Source organism: Giraffa tippelskirchi, chromosome X (genome assembly GCF_054371585.1).
Source record: "Giraffa tippelskirchi isolate mGirTip1 chromosome X, T2T-mGirTip1v1.2.pri, whole genome shotgun sequence".
In the NCBI taxonomy this organism is placed as follows: Eukaryota; Metazoa; Chordata; class Mammalia; order Artiodactyla; family Giraffidae; genus Giraffa; species Giraffa tippelskirchi.
In genome coordinates this window covers 81,435,988-81,456,833 of record NC_137289.1, presented here as the reverse complement: position 1 = coordinate 81,456,833, position 20,846 = coordinate 81,435,988, and the positions used below count along the sequence as shown (strand labels likewise).

The 20,846-nt window shown below is 37.1% G+C and overlaps 1 protein-coding gene across 2 annotated transcripts; it reads right to left on the bottom strand.

Annotated features, from left to right (window-relative positions):
• Positions 1–13,665: 13,665 nt before the first annotated feature.
• On the bottom strand, positions 13,666–20,149 carry ITM2A (integral membrane protein 2A). Of its 2 annotated transcripts, XM_081563546.1 has the most exons (6): positions 19,836–20,149; positions 15,788–15,919; positions 15,317–15,514; positions 14,974–15,084; positions 14,590–14,740; positions 13,666–14,441 (listed from the first exon to the last, which is right to left on the bottom strand). In XM_081563546.1, the coding sequence occupies exons 1-6, from the start codon at positions 19,944–19,946 to the stop codon at positions 14,353–14,355; spliced, it is 792 nt and encodes a 263-aa protein (XP_081419672.1). In that variant the 5' UTR covers positions 19,947–20,149; the 3' UTR covers positions 13,666–14,352. The 2 variants fall into 2 exon arrangements, with proteins under 2 accessions (XP_081419672.1, XP_081419673.1); XM_081563547.1 differs by lacking the exon at positions 15,788–15,919 and having other exon boundaries at positions 19,836–19,946.
• Between the last annotated feature and the right edge of the window lie 697 nt (positions 20,150–20,846).

Sequence of the window (20,846 nt, the reverse complement as noted above, 5' to 3'; positions counted from 1 at the left end):
AACACATATATATGGTATTTAGTCAATCGGTAAAGCGAACCCTGTATGCAAGACATCAAAAGAGACACAGATAAATAGAACAGTATTACGGACTCTATGGGAGAGGGAGAGGGTGGGATACTATGGGAGAATGGCACTGAAGCATGTGAATTATCATATGTGAAACGAATCTCCAGTCCAGGTTCAACCCATGATACAGGGTGCTTGGGGCTGGTGCACCGGGATGACCCAGAGGGATGGGATGGGGAGGGAGGTGTATGGGGGGTTCTGGAAGGGGAAAACATGTACACCCATGGTGGATTCATGTCAATGTATGACAAAACAAATACAATATTGTAAAGTTAAAAAATAGAAAATAAACTAATTTAAAAAACGACAGAATGATCTCTGTTCGTCTCCAAGGCAAACCATTCAATATCATGGTAATCCAAGATTTAAGGGACTAGATCTGATAGACAGAGTGCCTGATGAACTATGGATGGAGGTTCATGACATTGTACGGGAGACAGAGAGCAAGACCATCCCCAAGAAAAAGAAATGCAAAAAAGCAACATGGCTGTCTGAGGAACCCTTACAAATAGCTGAGAAAAGAAGAGAATTGAAAAGCGAAGGTGAAAAGGAAAGATATACCCATTTAAATGCAGAGTTCCAAAGAATAGCGAGGAGAGATAAGAAACCCTTCCTCAGTGATCAGTGCAAAGAAATAGAGGAAAACAATAGAATGGGCAAGATTAGAGATTTCTTCAAGAAAGTTACAGATACCAAGGGAACATTCCATGCAAAGATGGGCTCAATAAAGGACAGAAATGGTAGGGACCTAACAGAAGCAGAACATATTAAGAAGAGGTGGCAAGAACACACAGAAGAACTGTACAAAAGAAGTTCTTCATGACCCAAATAAATCACAATGATGTGATCACTTACCTAGAGCCAGGCATCCTGGAATGTGAAGTCAAGTGGGCCTAAGAAGCATCACTACGAACAAAGCTATTGAGGGTGATGGAATTCCAGTTGAGCTATTTCAAATCCTAAAAGATGATGCTGTGAAAGTGCTGCACTTAATACGCCAGCAAATTTGGAAAACTCAGCAGTGGCTACAGGACTGGAAAAGATCAGTTTTCATTCCAATGCCAAAGAAAGGCAATGCTAAATAATGTTCAAACTACTTGCATTGGTAGGTGAGTTCTTTATCACTAGTGACACTTAGGAAGCCTAAAGAAGTTGTACATGTATACAATGGAATACCACTCAGCCACAAAATGGAACAAATTTTCATCAGTTATAGTTAGGTGAATGAACCTAGAGACTCTTACACAGAGTGAAGTACTTCAGAAAAGAGAAAAATAAATGCAGTATGTTTAAGCATATATATGGAATCTAGAAAGATTGCAGGGAAGGAATGGAGACACAAATATAGAGGATCGACTCCTGGACACAGTGAAGGAAGGAGAGAGTGGGATGAATTATTGAAGTAGAATTGACATATACACACTACCATGTGTAAAGTATAAAATATATAGCTAGTGGGAAGCTGCTGTATAACACAGAGACCCCAGCCTGGTAGGATGGGGGTGGGTGAGAGGGAGGCTCAAGAGGGAGGGATATATATAAGTATATATATATATATATATATATATATATATATATATATATATATATATATATAGTTATGAATGATTCATGATGTTTTTCAACAGAAACCAACACAACATTGTAAAGCCATTACCCTTCAATTAAAAATTAAAAAAAATAAAAAACTTTGAATTCTAGATGCTTATGCCTGTGGTAGAATTAAGACCTATATTTTAAAATTGAAAGTAAAATTGCATTGTTTAAAATAATAAATTAGGCAAATGGAAATACAACATACCAAAACTTATGGGATGAGGCAAAAGCAGCTTTAAAAGGGAAGTTCAAAATAAGAAATGACTACATGAAAATAAAAGAAAATTTGAAATAAAACCTAACTATATCCTTCATAGAAGCAGAAAAAGAAGGACCAAGTGCAAAATTAGTAGTAAGGAATAACAAAATCATAGTCCAAATCAGAGGTGAAAAAGACAATAGAAAAAATAAATGAAACTAAGAGCTAATTTTCTTTAAATTTTAAACAAAACTGGCAGATCTTTAGCCAAATTCATCAAATACACACACACACACACACACACACACACACACATATATATATACACACATATATATAGGCTTCCCAGGTGGCACTAGTGATAAAGAACCCACCTGTCAATGCAGGAGATGTAAAAAAGGTGGGTTCAATCCCTGGGTCAGGAAGATCCCCTGGAGGAGGGCATGGCATTCAACTGCATTATTCTTGCCTGGAGAATTCCATGGATAAAGGAGTCTGGTGAGCTACAGTTTATGGGGTTGCAAAAAGTCAGACACGGCTGAAGTGACTTAGCATGCATGCACACATATATATGTAGGTTGGTGAAAAAGTAACTGCAATTTTGGATTGTGAATTTGAAATCTTTACAACTAGGTCAAACACATCTTTATTAATCAAATACATTTTTTGTGTTAATACATTACAGTCAACACATTTTTGCCAATGAGAAATAAGTCTGTTTACTCCTGTACCATTAAAATCCATGCTTTGGGATTCAAATAACTCTTGGAAAGCATTTTCTGCCTCCTGGAAGGATTTTTTCCTCGAAGTGCTTGAAGAAGTGGTAGTCAGTTGGCAAGAGGTCAGGTGAATATGGCAGATGAGGCAAAACTTCACAGCCCAATTCATTCAACCCTCAAAGCATTGGTTGTGTGATGTGCAGTCAGGCATTGTTGTGGAGAAGAACTGGGCCCTTTCTGTGGACCAATGCTGCAGCAGGCATTGCAGTTTTTAGTGCATCTCATTGATTTGCTGAGAATACTTCTCAGATGTAATGGTTTAGCCAGGATTCAGAAAGCTCTTGTGGATCAGAACGGTAGCAGACCACCAAACAGTGACTATGATCTTTTTTTTTGGTACAAGTTTGGATTTTGTTAGTGCTTTGGAACTTCTTTTCAGTCCAAACACTGAGCTAGTCATCACCTGTTGTTGAATAAAATCCACTTTTCATCGCACATCACAATCCGATTGAGAAATTGTTTGTTGTTGTTGCATAGAATAAGAGAAAATGGCACGTCAAAACAATCTTTTTTTTTTTTTTTATTTGCTGTCAGCTCATGAAGCACCACTTACTGGCTTTTTCACCTTTCCAATTTGCTTCAAATGCAAAAAACTGTAGAATGGTCGAGGTTGAGTTCATCATCAACTTCCCGTGTAGTTGTAACAAGATCAGCTTCAGTGATCCTCTCAACTGGTCATTGTCAACTTCTGATGACGGGCCACTGCTCTCCTCATCTTCAAAGCTCTCGTCTCTTTTACAAAACTTCTTGAACCACCACTGCATTGTAGGCTTGTTAGCAGTTCCTGGGTTAAATGCATTGTTGATGCTGTGAGTTGTCTCCACTGCTTTATGACTCGTTTTGAACTCAAATAAGAAATTCACTCAAATTTGCTTTTTGTCTAACATCATTTCCTTAGTCTAAAATAAATATAAAATAAACTGCAAGTAATAAGTCATTTGCACAATACATCAGCAAGAAATGTGCTTTCAATTGATGTATAACAACCATATTTATTTAAGAATGTATTCCAATATCAAACAACAAATTTCAAAAATGCATAACCACAATTACTTTTGCACCAACCTAATATATAAAAGTCAATAAATGATATCAAAAATGGAAAGGGAAATATTAAAATTGATACCACAGAAATACAATGGATTAAAATAAACTACTATGAAAAAAGTATATGCCAACTAAATGGGCAATGGGTCTTCCCTGTAGCTCAGACAGGGAAGAATATGCCTGCAATGCAGGAGACCCAGGTTCAATCCCTGGTTCGGGAAGAGCCTCTGGAGAAGAAAATGGCAACCTACTCCAGTATTCTTGCCTGGAGAATCCCATGGACAGAGGAGTCTTGCAGGCAACAGTTCATGGGGTTGCAAAGAATCAAACATGACTGAGCAACTAACACTAATTGGACAACATAGAATAAATGGATAAATTCCTATGTATATACAACCTAACAAGTCATGAAGAAATAGAAATAGGAACAGATCAATTACTAGGAAGGAGATTGAATCAATAATTAAAAAATAATTCCCAACAAAAAGAAGTCCAGGATTAGATGGCTTCACTGGTGAATTCGATTAGTGATTTAAAGAATAATTAATACCAATCTTTCTCAATCTAGTTTAAAAAATTAGAAGAGAAAGACATAGATTAAATTCTTATTAGAAAGCTAGCATTAGCCTGATTTTAAAAATATATATATATATATCAGACAGGGACACCAGAAGATAATGAAATTACAGCCAATATCGTTAATGAATATGCATGCATAAATCCTCAACAAATTATTAGCAAGCCAAATCAACAATGTATTAAAATGATCATATGCCATAATTAAGTGAGATTTTTCAAGGAATGCAAAGACAGTTCAACATATGCATATCAATAAATGTGATATACCATGTTTGAAGTGAAAGTTGCTCAGTCGTGTCTGACTCTTTGTTACCCAGTGGACTATAACTCATGAAATTCTCCAGGTCAGAATACTAGAGTGGGTAGCTTTTCCCTTCTCCAGGGGATCTTTCCAACCCAGGGATCAAACCCAGGTCTCCCACATTGCAGGTGGATTCTTTACCAGCTGAGCCACAAGGGAAGCCCAAGAATAATGGAGTGGGTAGCCTATCCTTTCTCCAGGGGTTCTTCCCTATCCAGGAATCAAACCAGGGTCTCCTGCATTTCAGGCAGATTCTATACCAACTGAGCTACCAGGGAAAATAAAAATGATATGATCGAGGAGAGAACAAGATGGTAGAGGAGAAGGTGGATGAGGAGTATATCTCTCTCCACAGATACATCAAGAATACACCTTCAGACACAGAAGTGCATGTAGAAAACCAGCTGAGAGCAGACAGGAGTAACTGACCAGCAGAAAAGGATATATAGAACCACGTAAAACTCAGTAGGATGAAGGAACTAAGGGGAAAAACAGGAGTGTTAGTAGGACTGGACCTGCCTTTGGTGGGTAGCAGAACTGAAGCAGGGGTCTGATCCTCACATAGGGGCAATTGTCTGAGTTAGAGGAGAAACATTTAAGGCTGAGAGTGAAACAGCTCATTGGTGGCAGCCTAAATGGAATGAAAATCAGACAGTCCTTGCAGCATCCATACATACCCCAGGCAGGGACGCAGGTCCCCTAGAAGGCACAGAGGCTGGGAGCTGGAGTTTAGAGATTGTGGAGAAATCCCAGGGCAAAGACTGCTGTTGATGATGAAGGGACAGATCGAGGGGATGTGAGAGAAGAGATGCCACAATCGCCCTAATACCAAAAACAAAGATGCCTCAAAACAGAACACTACAGAATAGGCAGAGCTATGGCGAAAGACTGGGCAAAGAGGCCTTCTGATCGCCAGCGACAAGAGGTTCGAAAAAAGACTCTGATAAGGCCGTAACTCCTGCGGAGGAGGCAGTCCATGTCCCTGTACACTTGGCGCAGCCAGGATTCCCGTAAGCCAAGCAACTGCACCACCTTCATGCTCAATTCTCACTGGGGCAGAGCTGCCATAGGCAAAAAAAGTTATTGCGTCTATGTGCACAGGGTTGCTTCAGTCATGTCCAACTCTTTGTGACCCTGTAGGTTGGCCTTCCAGGTTTCTTTGTCAGGGAGGGGGGTTCTCCAGGCAAGAATGTTGGAACATATTGGCCAATACTGGTTGCCATATGCTTCTAGAGCACTATATTTCCTGCTGCCCTAGCCACCAACTCCCCTGAGTACCTGGTGCTGCCAAAACCCCTGTGACCCAAGCAGCTGCACCACCTCCACACCTGGCCCTCACAGGGGCAGACCTAAGTCCTCCAGGGCAGCCTCAGGAGCAAACCACAATGGACGACCTACATGCAGAGGTGGAAATAAAACCGCAATTGAAATCCAGTGGCAGTGTGGCTAAGGAAGAAGACCCCAAACACTCCCACCAGCTATACAAGCTGCAGATTAAATCCACACAATCAACTAGGTGGACTCTGTGTCTTTGGAATATATAAAAGATCATTGAGAGCGCCCACAAAAGAAAACGCACTAGTTCTGATAGCTGTGGACATTGGAAACGAGAACACATAGGAATGGGCCAGATTAGAAACTGAACTACCCCCAGAGCAAATCCAGAGATCAGCAAAGTGTTAGATGGCATCCTAGGGAGGTGAGGTGGATTGTGACTCCCAGCCAGGGAAAGGACTCTGACAGCAGTGACTCAAGAAAAACATTTATTATTCTTATATTTTGACTTGTTCTGTAGATTCTTTTGGACTTTTTTTTTTCTTTTTTGCCCCTTTTTCCCTCCCCTCTGTTGTAGTTGTCGATTTTATTGGCACCATGAAATCTAATTAAGCTTTTGAGCTTTTTTTTTTCCTCAGTCACATTTTTTATTATTGATATAAACCTCTGCCTCTATGTTGGGCTTTTGCAGTTTTGGGAAGTTTTCTTTTTTAATATTTTTTATTCTTTTTAATTTTAATTTTTTAAACCTGTTATTATTTTTTCTACATTTATTTCTTTGTTTGCTTTTCTTACTATTCTTTTCCCCTTCCAGTTAATCTTTAATATATATAAATCTTCTTTATCTACCTCTACTTAACTTCGCATATCTATTCTTTCTTTGTTTTCTTTCTTTCCTTTCCTCTCAACATATTTGTTAGTTTTATTTTCATTGCTTTAGTTTTGTTTTCCAATTGTGCTTTAGTTAGTTTTGTTCTGGTAGACATAATATTTATTTCCCTTTGTTTGCTGGGTCAATTTATTGTACTTTATTTTTACTGGACTGTTTTGATTCTGTTTATGGGTGTATATGTATATGTGTATATTCAGTCACTCTCCTTATTATTGTTATAAACCTCTGCATCTATATTGGGTTTTTGCAGTTCTGTGGAGTTTTCCCTTTTTTTTTCTTTTTTCTATATTCTTCCATTTTTTTTCTTTTCTCTTTTTTATAATTTTAACTTTTAATTTTGTAAACCTATTATATTTTTCTACACTATTTCCTTTTTTTTTTGCATTTCCTACTGTTCTTTTCCCCTTGCAGTTAATCTTTAATATATATAAATCTTCTACATCAACCTCTATTTAACTTTGCATGTCTATTCTTTCTTTCTTTTCTTTCTTCTTTCTTCTCAACATAATTGTTAGTTCTGTTGCTTTATTCCCCACTTGGCACCTTGCTTTAGTTTTGTTTTCCAGTTTGTGCTTTATTTAGTATTGTTCTTAATTGGTAAATATAATTTTTTATTACCTTAGTTAGCTGGGTCAATCTATTGTGCTTTATTTTTGTTGGACAGTTTGATTTTGCTTATGCATGTGTATGTATATGGGTATATTCCATTATTTTAATTATTCTTGCCTGATTTTGTAATTGCCATTTGTCTGGAGTTCATCTTTGGTTTCTCGTTTGGGGATATTTGTTTTAATCTCACTTAATGTCATAACAAACCACTTGCAGAATCTTCATTCCTGACCAGAAATCAAGCCCTGAGCCTTTGGAGTGGGAGCACTGACTCCAAGACCTTAGACTACCAGAGAATTAACCTTGGGGAGTATGAAATACTGAGAACTCACACGAAGGAAACCACTGGAATACAAGACCTGGCATCATCCAACCACCAGTAGCACCCTGAGCAGGACTCCTCATCTAAACAACAAACAAAACAAAAATACAAACCCAATCATCAGCAGACAGGATTACCACCTCACTCAGCCTTGCTTATTAGAGGAGAAACAAACAAACAAACAAACAAACAAAAACTCAGCACAAATCTCACCCTATACAAAGTTTACTCAAACCACTGGACCAAACTTAGGAGGCCTGAAACTAAAAGGAAGAAAGAATTCAACCTTGAAGCCTTGGAAAAGATCTCAAATACTATAAGGTAAAAAAAAAAAGAAAAGGCAGAGAAATACTACACAAATGAAAGAGCAAACTAGAAACACAGAAGTCCAAATAAATGAAGAGGAAATTGGCAAAGTACCTGAAAAAAGTATTCAGAATAATGATAGTAAAGATGATCAAAAAACTTGAAAAAAGAATGGAGAAAATGCAAGAATTAATTAACAAACAACTAGAAGAATTAAAGAATAAACATACAGAGACAAACAATAGAATTACTGAAATTAAAAATACTCTAGAAGGAATCAATAGCAGAATATCTGAAGCAGAAGAACAGAGCAGAATAAAGCAAAAAGAATGAAAAGAACTGAGGATAGTCTAAGAGACCTCTGGGATAATATCAAACGTGCCAACATTCAAATTATAGGGGTCCCAGAAGAAAAAGAGAAAAAGAAAGGGTATGAGAAAATTTTTGAAGAGATTATAGTTGAAAATTTCCCCAACATGGAAAAAGAAATAGTCAATCAAGTCCAAGAGGTACAAAGAATCCCATACAGGATAAACCCAAGGAGAAACACGCCAAGACACATACTAATCAAACTAACAAAGACTAAACACAAAGAAAGAATATTAAAAGCAGCAAGGGAAAAGCAACAAGTAACATAAAAAGGAAACCCTATACGCTTAACAGCTGATGTTTTAGCAGAAACTCTGCAGGCCAGAAGGGAATGGCAGCATATATTTAAAGTACTGAAAGGGGAAAACCTACAATCAAGATTAGTGTACCTGGCAAAGATCTCATTCAAAATTGATGGAGAAATCAAAAGCATTTCAGGCAAGCAAAAGTTAAGAGAATTCAGTACCACCAAACCAGCTTTATTTACAACAAATGTTAAAGGGACATATATAGTCAAGAAATACAAGAGAAGAAAAAGATCTACAAAATCAAGCCCCAAATAATTAATAAAATGGCAATAGGAACATATATATCAATAATTAATTTAAATATAAACAGATTAAATGCTCCAACCAAAAGACACAGACTGGCTGAGTGGAAAACAAGACCCATGTATATGCTGTCTACAAGAAACCCACTTCAGACCTAAAGATACATATAGACTGAAAGTGAGAGGATGGAAAAATCTATCCCATGCTAATGGGAAGAAAAAGAAAGCTGGAGTAGCAATCTTCATATCAGACAAAATAGACCTTAAAATAAAGAATATTACAAGAGATAAGGAAGAACACTACATAAGGATCAAGGGATCAATCCAAGATGAATACACAACAATTGTAAATATCTATGCATTCAACATAGGGGCACCTCAATACATAAGACAAACACTAACAGACATAAAAGGAGAAATTGACAATAACACAATAATAGTAGGAGACTTTAACACCCCACTCATAGCAGTGGACAGATCATCAAAAGAGAAAATAAGGAAACACAAGTCTTAAATGATACATTCTAAAACAAATGGAAAACAAAGAATAAAAAAACCTCAAAATTAGCAAAATGAAAGAAATCATCAAGATCTGAGCAGAAATAAATGAAAAAGAAATGAAAGAAACAAAATAAAGATTAATAAAACTAAAAGCTGGTTCTTTGAGAAGATAAACAAAATTGACAAACCTTTAGGCATACTCATCAAGAAAAAAAGAGAGAAGAATCAAATCAGCAAAATTAGAAATGAAAAAGGAGAGGTTACAACAGACAATGTGGAAATACAAAGGAGTATAAGAGACTATCACGAACAAATAAATGGCAATAAAATGGATAAACTGGAAGAAATGGACAGATTCTTAGAAAACTTCAATCTTCCAAGACTGAACCAGCAAGAAATAGAAATTATGAACAACCCAATTACAAGCACTGAAATTGAAGCTGTGATCAAAAATCTCCCAAAAGCCAAAAGCCCAGGACCAGATTCACAGGAGAATTCTATCAAACATTTAGAGAAGAACATCCTTCTAAACCTCTTTCAAAAAATTGCAGAGGAAGGAAAACTTCCAAACTCATTCTACAAGGCCACCATTACCATGATACCAAAACAAGATAAAGAGAGTACAAAAAAAGAAAACTACAGGCCAATATCATTGATGAACCTAGATTCAAAAATCCTCAACACAATTTTAGCAAACATAATTCAGCAACACATCAAAAAGCTCATACACCATGATCAAGTTGGGTTTATTCTAGGGATGCAAGGATTCTTCATTAGACACAAATCAGCCAATGTGATACACCATATTAACAAACTGAAAGATAAAAACCATATGATAATCTCAATAGATGCAGGAAAAGCCTTTGACAAAATTCAGTACCCATTTATGATAAAAACTCTTCAGAAAATGGGCTTAGAAGGAACCTACCTCAACATAATAAAAGCCATAAATGTTAAGCCCACAGCAAACATTATTCTCAATGGTGAAAAACTGAAAGCATTCTCCCTAAGATCAGAAACAAGACAAGGGTGTCCACTCTCACCACTATTATTCAACATACAGCAATCAGAAAAGAAAAAGAAATAAAAGGAATCCACATTAGAAAAGAAGTAAAGTTCTCACTGTTTTGCAGGTGACGTGATATTGTACATAGAAAACCCTAAAGATAGTATCAGAAAATTACTAGAGCTCATCAGTGAATTTAGCAAAGTTTCAGAATACAAAATCACTACACAGCAATCACTTGCATTTCTGTATACTAACAATGAAAAATCAGAAAGAGAAATTAAGGAATCAATCCCATTATCCATTTCAACAAAAATAATTAAGTATCTAGGAAAAAACTTACCTAAGGAGACAAAAGGACTGTACATAGAAAATTATAAGGCACTAATGAAAGAAATCAAAGATGATCTAAACAGATGGAGAGATGTTCAATGTTCCTGGGTAGGAAAAATCAATATTGTGAAAATGATGATACTACCAAACACAATCTACAGATTCAATGTGATCCCTATCAAATTGCCAATGGCATTTTTCACAGAACTAGAACAAAACTTTTACAATTCATATGGAAACACAAAAGACCCTGAATAGCCAAAGCAGTCTTGAGAAAGAAGAATGAATCTGGAGAAATAAACCTTCTTGACTTCAGATTATACTACAAAGCTATAGTCATCAAGACAGCACAAAAACAGAAACATAGACCAATGGAACAGGATAGAAAGCCCAGAAATAAACCCATGCACTTATGGGTACCTTAGTTTTGATAAAGGAAGCAAGAATATACAATGGGGCAAAGACAGTCTCTTCAATAAATGATGCTGGGAAAACTGGACAGCTATATCTAAAAGAATGAAATTAGAACACTTCCTAACACCATACACAGAGACCAACTCTAAATGCATTAAATTTAAGATCAGAAACTATAAAACTCTTAGAGGAAAACAGGCAGAACACTCTCTGACATAAATCAAAGCAAGATCCTCTATGACCCACCTCCTAGTGTAACAGAAATAAAAATAAACAAGCAGGACCTGATTAAACTTCAAAACTTTCACACAGCAAAGGAAACTATAAGCAAGGTGAAAAGACAACCCTCAGAATGGGAGAAAATAAAAGCAACTGAAACAACTGACAAAGGATTAATTTCCAAAATATACAAGCAGCTCATGCAATTCAAAACCAGAAAAACAAACAACCCAATCAAAAAGTGGGTAAAAGACCTAAACAAACATTTCTCCAAAGGAGACAAACAGTAGTTAACAAACACATGAAAAGATGCTCAACATTGCTCATTATTAGAGAAGTGTAAATTAAAACTATAATGAGATATCACCTCACATTGGTCAGAATAGCCATCCTCAAAAAGTGTACAAACAATAAATGCTGGAGAGGTTGTGGGAAAAATGGAATGCTCTTGCACGGTTGGTCGGAATGTAAATTGAAACAGCCACTATGAAAGACGGTATGGAGATTCCTTTAAAAAAAAATAGGAATGAAACCACCATATGATCCAGCAGTCCCACTCCTAGTCATATACCCTGAGGAAACCAAAACTGAAAAAGACACATGCAGTATTGTTCACTGCAGCACTATTTACAATAGCTAGAACATGGAAGCAACCTAGATGTTCATTGATAGATAAATGGATAAAGAAGTAGTGGTACATATACACAATGGAATATTACTCAGCCATAAAAAGGAATGCATTTTGAGTCAGTTCTAATGAGGTGCATGAACCTAGAGCCTACTATACAGAGTGAAGTAAGTCAGAAAGAGAAAGATAAATATTGTATACTAATGCACATTTCAGAATCTAGAAAAATGGTACTGCAGAACTTATTTCCAGGGTAACAATGGAGAAATAGACATTGAAAATAGACTTATGGACACAGGGAGAGGGGAGAAGAGGATGAGATGTATGTTGAGAGTAACATGGAAACTTACATTACCATATGTAAAATAGATAGCCAATGTGAATTTGCTGTATGTCTCAGGAAACTCAAACAGGGGCTCTTTATCAGCCTAGAAGGGTGGGATGTGGAGGGAAATGGGAGAGAGGTTCAAAAGGGTGGGAACATATATATACCTGTGGCTGACTCATGTTGAGATTTGACAGAAAAGACAAAATTCTGTAATGCAATTATCCTTCAATTAAAAAATAAATAAATTTCAAAAAAACAGAGTGTCTGAGATAGCTTCATATCTCCATACATTCTAGATTAAAGTCAAGGAGAAATATCTTGAGATTGCCACAAAAGCACTGAAAAGCCTGCTTCCATTACCAACATCTTATCTTTGAGAAGCAGGGTTTTCTGCAGTAACAGCAACCAAAACAAGATTACAGAGTAGACCGGATATAAGCAAGTCACTTTGTGAGTGTCACTGTCTTCCATCACCCCCAGCTGGTTGCAGGAAAACAAGCTCAGGGCTCCAACTGATTCTGCATTATGGTGAGTAATGAAATGATGTGTAATTATTTCATTATACATCACAATGTAATAACGATAGAAACAAAGTGCACAATAAATATAATACACTTCAGTCATCCCGAAATCACCACCTCTCCACCACCAATCCACGGAAAAATCGTATCCTGCAAAACCAGTCTCTGCTGCCAAAAAGATTGGGGACTGCTGATCTAAAGTAATATCCCCCCTTGTATGGAGTTTATACTCTTAGAGTAGAGATCACAGCATATGAAGTTGTTAAAAGTCATCAACATCTTATCCATGGTGAGTTCTTATTGACCTATTGTAGTTGCCTATGATTGCTTATATTTTTATTAAAAAGGAAGTACATTAGGGGTCAGAAATTGCTATAGACTTGAAGGCTCTTAACAAATGGTTGAATTTACATTAGGCCAATTATGGGGCCTTTACATGAGTAATTGATATAATATCAAAAGAAGGTTAAACTATGAAATTATAAAATATAAACGTGTAAAGCGGCACTAGTGGTAAAGAACCTGCCTGCCAATGCAGGAGACGTAAAAGACACAGGTTCGACCCCTGGGTCAGGAAGATCCCCTGGAGGAGGGCATGGCAACCCACTCCAGTATTCTTGCCTGGAAAATCCCATGGACATAGAAGCCTGGTGGGAAATAGTCCATAAGGTCGCAAAGAGTCGGACATGACTGAAGCGACTTAGCATACATGGGCATAAAGGCAAAGCTAGGCTCATAATTTTAAATGTATTGCAGGTATACCAAAACTAAATAAGTAATGCTAATTGTTCATACTGTGTATCCCTCAAATGAGCACTAGACGCATATGGTAAAATTTATTATAATTTTGTAGAATTTATACAACCTAAATTCCTTATAGCATTCAGTACTTACATAGTTTTGTGGATTTCACAATACTGTTATCAGTGAGAAAATAAAAATCACTTCAATGTTGAAAAGAGCTTCTTTAGGAAAGTTTTTCACGTATAAGTCAGATCTATTACAGAACACCAAACAGAAATGTAAAGATATAACTTCTAAATTCAGGAAAGTTGCACAAAATGAGAAACAAAATGAAACTTAACAATGTTGAGCAATTTGGCATGCTTTACACAAAAAGGTCAATAACTTTAAATATTTTAAATTTAAAGCATGCTCTACCATATGATTAAAGAGCTTACTTAGAAACACACACACACATACAAAGGATGGAATTCATTGTCAGTGTTGTAGCTGACACATTGATGCTGCTTTCAGATATCTAAACCCCATAAATTCAAAAGAAAAAGGTAAGAATTATTTCATTGCCATTTCAAACAACTAGTAATGCCATTAAATTAAAAATTGACAAAAGCTTGCAGTGGTTACTAGTTTTTTTTCTCCCTTAAAAAAATAAGCCATAGAGTAAATGAATGAGTAAATATCTTGAGTATTCCACACACTTTAATGTTGAAGTCATATAGTAAATCTCTGATCCTATTACTAAGTATGGTCATTTCCTGTTGCCTCTTACTCTTGACAGATCTTGGTCTCAACAATAAATTCGTTGGGGAAGTGTCTAATCTTCCAGCACTTATCAATGGCACGCTTGTTGAAACCTGTGAGGAAATGCACAAAAAAATGGCTTTTTCATTTTTGTGTAAGTAAAAATATATCTAAATTTGCTCTATACTTTCCCTGTATTCCACCCCTACTCTCCTTCACTGTCTCAATAACACAGGGTGAAGGAGGAAATAAATTGCCTACCCAGCAACAGGTCTCTTCTACGAAGACGGAAGGACTTGCGATTGTTGCAAAGTCGGTAAATAAATATGCCAAGGTTACTAACATCACGAATCTCTTCGACAGCAACCAGATCTTCATGAACCACATAAGTGTGAGGCAGGTATTTGCCACTCTAAAAAATTTTTTTAAAAGCCTGAAATGAGAAATTCTTAAAACCACTATTTAAATTCTCACCTATAGCAGTTACACTTTTAATATAGACTTTGCTTTTAGAACAGTTTTAAGCTCATAAAATATTTTTATTTGAAAATTATTTCAGTGAAATGGAATGTTTTGGCTCAAATTATTAATTTTTAAAATGTGGAAGCAATATTATTTGGAAGTGTTGACATCCAAAATACATACTGCCAGTTTGCCAAAGAGCTCCACCAGATTCTTTGGAGGCATAACAATGGAGGTATTCAGGGGCATCAGATAGCAGTTCCCTAGCAGCAAGTCCAGGTAAGCAGTCATGCCCTGTTGGGGAGGGGAAAATGTTAAGTATGATTTAGAGAGTACAATGCTGCAGATTTTCCAACAACCATTAGAACAAGCATCTACAGCCTTTCAAAATCAATTAATGTATATTCAATAACAAAGGAATGAAAAAGGCTCTGCTGCAAAAAAGTTGCATTTATCAACATATTTAATACCAATAAATTTAAGGAAAAAAGAAATTCAGAAATATCTGTAAGAATGAGAAACACACCTTTTCAAAGTCATGAATAATTGCTGCAGGGTCACTATCAGAGAATCTGGGGACAGGCACATCAATGATTGCAATGTTGTCATCCTCACGAATGTCAGCCTCTTCCATCACAGGCAGGAAGTAGGGTTCCCCTCCTTGGAGGGAATTTGCAGGAGCCTCAGAATCAAAGAAGCACATTTCTCCATGGTAGATGGTACTCTAAAAGACAAAAACTGACAATCAAAACTTTCTAACACTCACTACCTTGACATTTAAACCATTTCTCAAGCTCAAATCAGTTTGTTGTACCAGTTATCAAGCTGAGGATTGTTGATTACAGTCATCACCATGAAGACAAATCAATTTTATACTGAAAGGTAATTTGAAAACTTTCTCTAAATTGTTTCTCAGGTGACCATCACAGAATTATTTGTTTCCACTAAATACATAACAATTAGTAATCCAAAATATAATAACTTTCATTAATATTACCTTCGGCATGAAGTACTTGTAAATACAGGCTCCACCAACAATAAGTCCTGCCAAGATGAATGAAAGGCCTAAGAGAGTAAGCATACATCTCCCAGAGGAACCCTCTTTTTCCTTGGTGGCAACTTGGAGTTCCTATTTATTCAAAAGCAAAATTAAAAACAAGCAAACAAACAAAGAAAACAAATTGTGCTTTTAGACACATAGTTGCTTTTGTGTACATTTTACCACCCTTGAAACCCAAGATATTTTAGATAGATGTTAAGTCACCCTAGCCTAAAAATCATTTCAAGACACTTCTTGATGTTTAATAGATGTGAAAATCTCCAGTTTATAATAACCTTTTTTAAATTCAAATATAAAGTTATTTCAAAGTATATACTTCTAAAATCAGCTGAAAATAACCATGCATTTATGCAATAAGTTATTCTCTTTAAATAAATGGAACCCGTTACTTTCTGGACTTGTACAGTGATATAATCACTAACTTTCTGGAATACAATAGTTTCTTTAGTATTTTTTGTATATCAACTTATTTGCCAAATTAAAAGTAAATTAAAAACCTTTGGTTCATTAAATAATTTTCAGAAAGCTGTTTTTTTGAAAATTAACTTCTATAGGAAGGAAGGAGTTCTATAAAGTAGGTATATACCATTTCCTTCTATTTTAGAAATTAAAATATTGAAGATGACATTTAATTTATAATTATTTTTTAATTGGAGAATAATTGCTTTACAATGTGTTTACATTGCTTTACAATGTTTGGTTTCTGCCATATGACAATGTGAATCAGCCATAGATATACATATGTCTTTTCCCTCTCGAACCTTCCTCCCACTCCCATCCTATCCCACCCCTCTAGGTTGTCACAGAGCACCAGGCTGAGCTCCCTGTGTTATACAGCAATTTCCTACTAATTTTAATGAGAAATTGGGCTTCCTAATGTCACCCAATATTATATGGCTGAGTATTGCTTTTAATAAAATAACATTTTTTACATTCTGGGCAAAACACTGGATTTGGAGTACAGTGATACTTAGGAACAAAGCTGTGTGTGTAAAAGTGACTGTAAAATTGTGTTAAATCTGTCATTTGTTTGGGCTTCCCAGATGAAGCTAGTGGTAAAGAACCCTCCTGCCAATGCATGAAGTTCAATCTCTGGGCTGGGAAGAGATCCCTAGAGGAGGGCCTGGCAACCCACTCTAGTATTCTTGCCTAGAGAATCCCATGGACAGAGGGCCTGGAGGACTACAGTCCAAGGGGTTCCAAAGAGTTAACAGGACTGAAGCGACTTAGCATGCATACATAATTTGTTTAGTAACTGGAACAAAAGAATCCAAGGCAAACAAGCAACCAATTAACTTTGTACTCTTCTCAGGGCAGTGGACCAAGGAGCCCTTCAATTCCATTCTTTAAAGTCACAGTGTCCTAAGCAGCAATATTACTGAAAGGTAGAATGAATAAAGTCAGCAAATTTATTCTCTGATAATCATTCAAACTGGTATGTAAATAGAATTGTTTTAGTCTTTCAGGCCATTAGCTCTTTTCTATAACTACTTAATGCTAATTAAACTTTAATTAATTTGGTAAAAACAAATATATGGATTCTAAGGAGAGGCAATCATTTCATAAACTGTTTCAAAAATTATTTTTCTTTAAAATTCAAAGAAATTTAGTATTCACATTTTCTTAGCTACATTTATTTACTTTTATGCCCTCTATTAATACTCTATAAGCGTTGAAGGCTTTCTGTGTCCTAATAATTTTCAGAAAATACAGGGTAGATAATACTACCACCTATTTGTAGATAAATGCTACAAATATTATAAATTATGATTGTGAATCCTTGTAATCTAGAGCTAGAGGCTTAGAAATTATATTTTAGATGATTAAATTGAGGTCCAGAAAAATGAAGTGACATGTTCATAAGTCACAAAAATGACTTACTTTGAAATTCCCAAAGGAATTTATTTTTTTCTTTTCACTGAGATACAAGAAGAGAAATATGCACTTCAATTTTATTTCTCCCTTCAATATTTCAAGGATTTTATTATTAAGCAAGGTTTAAGTACTATAGTGTTCATTTCATAAAATTTCCCACCATAGTAGGTAAGATATGGAAACAATCTAATTGCCCATGGATGGAAGAATGGACTAGGAATAAAGATTTTGTTTTCATTTAAATTTGCAAGACTTCGGTGTGGTGGGGGTTGTCACCACAGTTCATTTCCCTCTGAACATTTTTTTTAAAGTCATTGTACACAACCTCTGACATACTATTCTGTCATGTTCAATTTCCTATGAACTTAACAATACATTACAATACAATGTGTCAAATATTATTGAATCAGTGAGTCAGTGTTTTACAGTGGCCAAGTCAGGACCCTGTGGGAATTTCATCACCTAATAAAGAAATATAATCACAGTGTGTATGCTCAATTTTTTTTATTCTACATAACACCACAGGCCTAGTAGAAGTATTGCTTGCATATTAACTGAATTCAACAAGTCATGGAGTTTGTGGTGATGAGGGGAAAAAAGATTATTTTGTGACTATTTAACCGCTGGCATCTAATTAGACCTCCCCAAAAAATCTGGCCATTTTTCCCCTTACAAAGTAAGTAGGACAGTTACATATTTGACCTTCTATCATTTACAAAAAATTCTCAACAATACAAGGGGGTGTTTTTGAGTTCTGAAATGTGCAATAAACAACAGCTAGTTTGATTGACGTGTTAATTAATGAAAGTTTCCCTGATAAAAATTCTGCAAAGGCTCATTAGCCTTTCAAATTGTGTGCATAATCAGTTTTACTACATGGAGTCTCATTTCACTTAAAGGTCTTTTCAAATGTCCACTCTGAATGCAAAAGACTTTATAGAGAGAACAAGGCAAATTGGGGCATATCTGAAAGTTCCAATACTGCACAGACTTTGTAGAACAAGACAAAAAATATATCACTGTACGTTTTAACATTGAAATTTCACCAAGGAAAATGACCAGTAGTTTACAAACACTGAAAACATGCTACATGTTTAAAGGAAATAGAAAATGGACTAAATAGACAATGGTTAACATTTTTAGGGGAGAAACTCCCCCAGTTAGTGGCAATGCTGGAAGATTAGATTACAAGGTCAGACCTGTTTCAGATCTTTCTATGGGGGAGGGTGAGCTGAGGGGCTATCGCTCAAAAAGGAAGTACTGTACTAGAAAGGAAAAAAGAGAAAGAGAAAAACAAAAACCCTCAAAATTTCTTCTACAGAAGAAGAATGTTTCCTTCAGGAAATGCCACTATGAAAACACAAGGCTTTTGCAGTAAGAGGACACAGTAGACATCTCAAATTCTAATTAAGTCCAACTTCAGTTATGACAGTTCCTTTACCGAAGGAAAAGGAGGCCACAAAGCTTAAGGCCACCTATGGTGAAGGAGAAACTGAAAATATACACCGGGTGGAGGGGGGAGAGGGAGGACAGACAGACACTTGCCCCACTCTATACCACAGCCAACCAAAGCTGCCCCCCCCACTTCCACAAGCACTCAGCGATCCTAGAAAGACTTAGATTCCTAGAACTTCATACACGTCGAAAGGGAAGAAAGAAGAGTTATATCTCGTGTCCTTGCTCATTCTGCATATCCACTCCGCCCCCTGTGGAAAATGTGTGCCCTTGGAGTTGACTGGGTGACTTGCCCTCCTCGTTGATCCCTAGCCACCCACATGTCCCCCAGGAGAAGGTGACAGCTGGTTCCAGGACTTCTCTTCAAACTCCCTCCAACATTCCTCAGCGACGTACAATCTGGGAACCCGGCGCAAAGCGCTGAAATGCTAAGGGACTTGCGGGCACCGCAAGCGGAAGGTGGTGCGAATAGACGGAATGGGGGAGACTGGGCAAAGCCAAAGGACACCGCAGGGAGCACCTCCAGGGAACACAGGAACCGCAGAGTAGTTTTCTTTTTTTCCTTTTCCACCTTTCCCCTTCCTTCTCCGCAAACCACCCCCACCCCGCCTTCCTGATCGTAGCAGGCAGTCAGGGGAAGAGTAGGGATTGCTACCTTGCCGGTCAGGATCTGAGCTCGGACCGTGCGGCTTACAAGGGCCTCCATGTCTTGCTGCGCCTCGTCTTTTTGCACCGCTGTGGGTGTGTTGAAAGCAATTTTCACCATGGTGAATCTTCGGGCTGAGCGGTAAGGCGCTGCTGGAATCAGTGTTCTGGGCTGCAGTTTGGAGGAGGAGAAGATAGCGTAGCACCTTCTTTCTCCTCTTCGGCTTTTACACTGCTGGGAGCCCAGGTCTGGGTATACTGGAGACGCAGTCTCAAGCTGAGTGGGAGATCTTGGGCGGGCTCAGGGAAGGGCCGAGCAAGGGCAGGGAGGGGGCTCAAGTGCTGGAATGGAAGTGGGAGTTGCCAATGGTAGAAAAGAAATGGGGTGGAGCCGGTGGCCTGAGACTCAGAACTCCTTACCTGAACTTCAAGTGTGCTCCCACCTATCTCTCTGCTCCCTCAGATAAGAGCAAGACTGGAAGGAAGCATGTTGTGTCTTGTCTTTTTGTCTCTGTCCGGGCCACAATAGCCCCTGACCCTGAATATAGTTTCTTTTTAAAAAAATTAGTTTATTTTCTATTGTTTAACTTTACAATATTGTATTTGTTTTGCCATACATTGACATGAATCCACCATGGGTGTACATGTTTTCCCGTTCCAGAACACCCCTTCCACCTGATTCTAGTTTCTTAAAAGTGGACCTGGCCTCCCACAGGGCCAGGAACAGTAATCTGGCATCATTTCAAGCTTCCTCCTCTCTGCACCCACCCAGGACCTGAAAGCACATTTCCAGGACTGTTCTGTACCTTTACAATAATACATTCCCTTTAAAGAACACTCAGAGCATGTTTGGAGTTACTTGGTTCATTCTCTCAACACATTGTTTTCATTACTTGACATTTTCAAAAATTTTAATTTTCTATCCCAGAGCAATCCTAAATCAGAAATACAGGACACCTACCTTCTTAAACCCCATTTTGCAGGTAAGACATGATGAGACACCCAGGGGTGTAGAAAACTC

Coding starts and splice junctions, on each gene's coding strand:
- ITM2A (XM_081563546.1), bottom strand. CDS start 19,946: ATGGTGAAAATTGCTTTCAACACACCCACAGCGGTGCAAAAAGACGAG. Junction 15,920..19,835: donor CTCAGATCCTGACCGGCAAG/GTAGCAATCCCT, acceptor TTGAATAAATAG/GAACTCCAAGTTGCCACCAA. Junction 14,442..14,589: donor TAGAAGAGACCTGTTGCTGG/GTAGGCAATTTA, acceptor ATTTCCTCACAG/GTTTCAACAAGCGTGCCATT.